Consider the following 2,544-nt stretch of genomic DNA (forward strand, 5'->3'; position numbering starts at 1 on the left):
TACTCTGTGATACTCTGTGTTACTCTGTGATACTCTGTGATACTCTGTAATACTCTGTGATACTCTGGGACACTCTGTGATACTCTGGGACACTCTGTAATACTCTGTAATACTCTGTGATACTCTGTAATACTCTGTTATTCTCTGTAATACTTTGTGATACTCTGTGATAATCTGTAATACTCCGTGATACTTTGTGATACTCTGTGATACTCTGTAATACTCCGTGATACTCTGTATTTTCTACTCTACAGTCCTAATGTAGATGTAGATTACAATAGAACAGACTTCTTCACCTCAGTCACACCACGATCACGCTGGTGCCCGTTCAGTCAACCGTTTGGTTTCACACCTGAACTCACAGGTGCTCCAGGTTGACTCCAGGTAAACTTTAGAGCAGGTTTTATGTAAATCTCCTGTAAATGTCAACATATGTTTTAGAGTAAAAACATAAAATCAAAAGAAAAAACCCTGAAAACTTTGCAGTCCCCGCGCGCTCCTTCCGCACAAATCACTCTGAGCATGCGCGCGTGACGTCAGTCTGTCTCTCCGCGGTCGGACCCGGAAGTCCCGTTCCGGTTCCCGGTGCTCCGGTTTTCGCCCGTTCGTGTAACCGACGGCTTCTCGCGCCGGTGCGCGTGCCATGGTGGGCGGGGCTCCTGACACGCTGCCCAGAAGTCGGACCGGAAGCTGAAGTTTTCACCTGTTGCTTCTGAACTTCTCAGGGAGTTCGGTTCCGGCGCGCGCGCGCACCCCCGTGTTTACTTCCAAGCTGCTGCTGTTTTGGGCGCGTGTCCTCGGCGCTCGCGCTCGCTCGGTGAGAGTTCGGGTTTTGTCGGGTTATTGCTGCGGATCAGGATCTGCGCTCCGGTCGGAACCAGGTTCCAGCAGGACCCGGACCCGGTTCGGACCGACCGCAGGTTTATCACCTGTTTAAAGGTCCAAACCTGAAAGAAGCTTTGATGTTTGTCACGTGACCACAGCTCCTCCTGAGGTTCTGACTTTGGCCCCAGTCTGTCCTCACGGCCTCCATCACGATGGGGAAGAGGAAAGCTGAAGGCAGCAGTGATGGAGCCGCTCTGAAGAAGTCCAGACTGGCACCTGCCATCACCCACAATGCACCGCGGCCTGCCAAGCCGTCCACCGTCAGTCCGTCGTCGGTGAGTTTCCTTCTGCTCATCCTCCTGAAGGTGTCCGTCCTCCTCAGACGTTTGTCCTGGTCTGCAGGGAGACATCGGCCTGATCGAGAGCATCACGCTGAAGAACTTCATGTGCCACCGCTCTCTGGGTCCGTTCCAGTTCGGACCCAACGTCAACTTCATCGTCGGGAACAACGGAAGTAAGACCAGGATTTCTTCTGTCTGCGTCATGGAGACATGATGCTGACTCAGCAAAACGCACTGAAACATGGCGGTTCCAGAACTGCAGCATCACGGCCCGGACCGGACAGAACTTATCAAATCAGGGCGTAAAGCAAACAGCTCCCGACTCCTGGTAGAGGAGGAGCCGTGGGCTCCTCAGAGGAGGGAGGTTCTGGAACTGCAGGACGGTCCATGTAGCATATTTACCTATGATGTTCATGTACTGTGGAAACGTACGAGTGTGGTCATCTTCATCTTCATTATCATCTTCATCTTCATCTTCATCTTTATCTTCATCATCTTCATCTTCATCATCCTCTTCATCATCTGCATCTTCATCTTTATCTTCATCATCTTCATCATCATCTTCATCATCTTCATCTTCATCATCCTCTTCATCTTCATCTTCCTCTTCATCCTCATCCTCCTCTTCATCTTCCTCATCATCCTCTTCCTCTTAATCTTCCTCTTCATCTTCCTCTTCATCTTCATCTTCATCTTCCTCTTCATCTTCATCTTCATCTTCCTCTTCATCATCATCTTCCTCTTCACTCTCAGGCGGGAAAAGTGCCATCCTGACGGCTCTCATCGTGGGTCTTGGAGGAAAAGCCACCGTCACAAACAGAGGAGGTTCCCTCAAGGATTTTGTCAAGATTGGTGAAAAGTGAGTGAACATGAAGAGCTGACCCCGCCCCCTGCAGAATACGCTGACCACGTCCGTGTGTGACCTCAGCACCGCCGACATAACGGTGAAGCTGAGGAACAAAGGAGCCGACGCCTTCAGGAAGGATGTTTACGGCGATGGCATCACAGTGGAACATCGCGTCTTCAGTGACGGATCCCGAACCTGCAAGCTAAAGAACGGATCAGGTAACTGTCCTGGAAACTGCCGGATCTGTTATTGAAGGCCATTATCGACAGAGGAGCATCACCATGGCAACAGGGTAACAGCTACAGAACATCACTGTCATGACAGTATAACAGCTCCAGAGCATCTCCATGATGACTATATAACAGCTCCAGAGCATCTCCATGATGACTGTATAACAGCTCCAGAGCATCTCTGTAATGACAGTATAACAGCTCCAGAGTATCTCCATGATGACAGTATAACAGCTCCAGAGCATCTCTGTAATGACAGTATAACAGCTCCAGAGCAACTTCGTAATGACAGTATAACAGC

General features: G+C 49.9%; 1 protein-coding gene across 1 annotated transcript in view; it reads left to right on the forward strand.

Annotated features, from left to right (window-relative positions):
* Positions 1-245: 245 nt before the first annotated feature.
* smc6 (structural maintenance of chromosomes 6) overlaps positions 246-2,544 on the forward strand; it is a gene marked incomplete in the record, with an annotated part of 14,062 nt that continues 11,763 nt past the window's right edge. Inside the window, 4 exon segments of the mRNA XM_036209864.1 lie at positions 246-1,160; positions 1,228-1,339; positions 1,920-2,025; positions 2,095-2,231. Coding sequence (XP_036065757.1) covers positions 1,038-1,160; positions 1,228-1,339; positions 1,920-2,025; positions 2,095-2,231 — 478 coding nt within the window.

The sequence above is a fragment of the Oryzias melastigma genome, linkage group LG22 (assembly GCF_002922805.2).
Source record: "Oryzias melastigma strain HK-1 linkage group LG22, ASM292280v2, whole genome shotgun sequence".
NCBI lineage: Eukaryota > Metazoa > Chordata > Actinopteri > Beloniformes > Adrianichthyidae > Oryzias > Oryzias melastigma.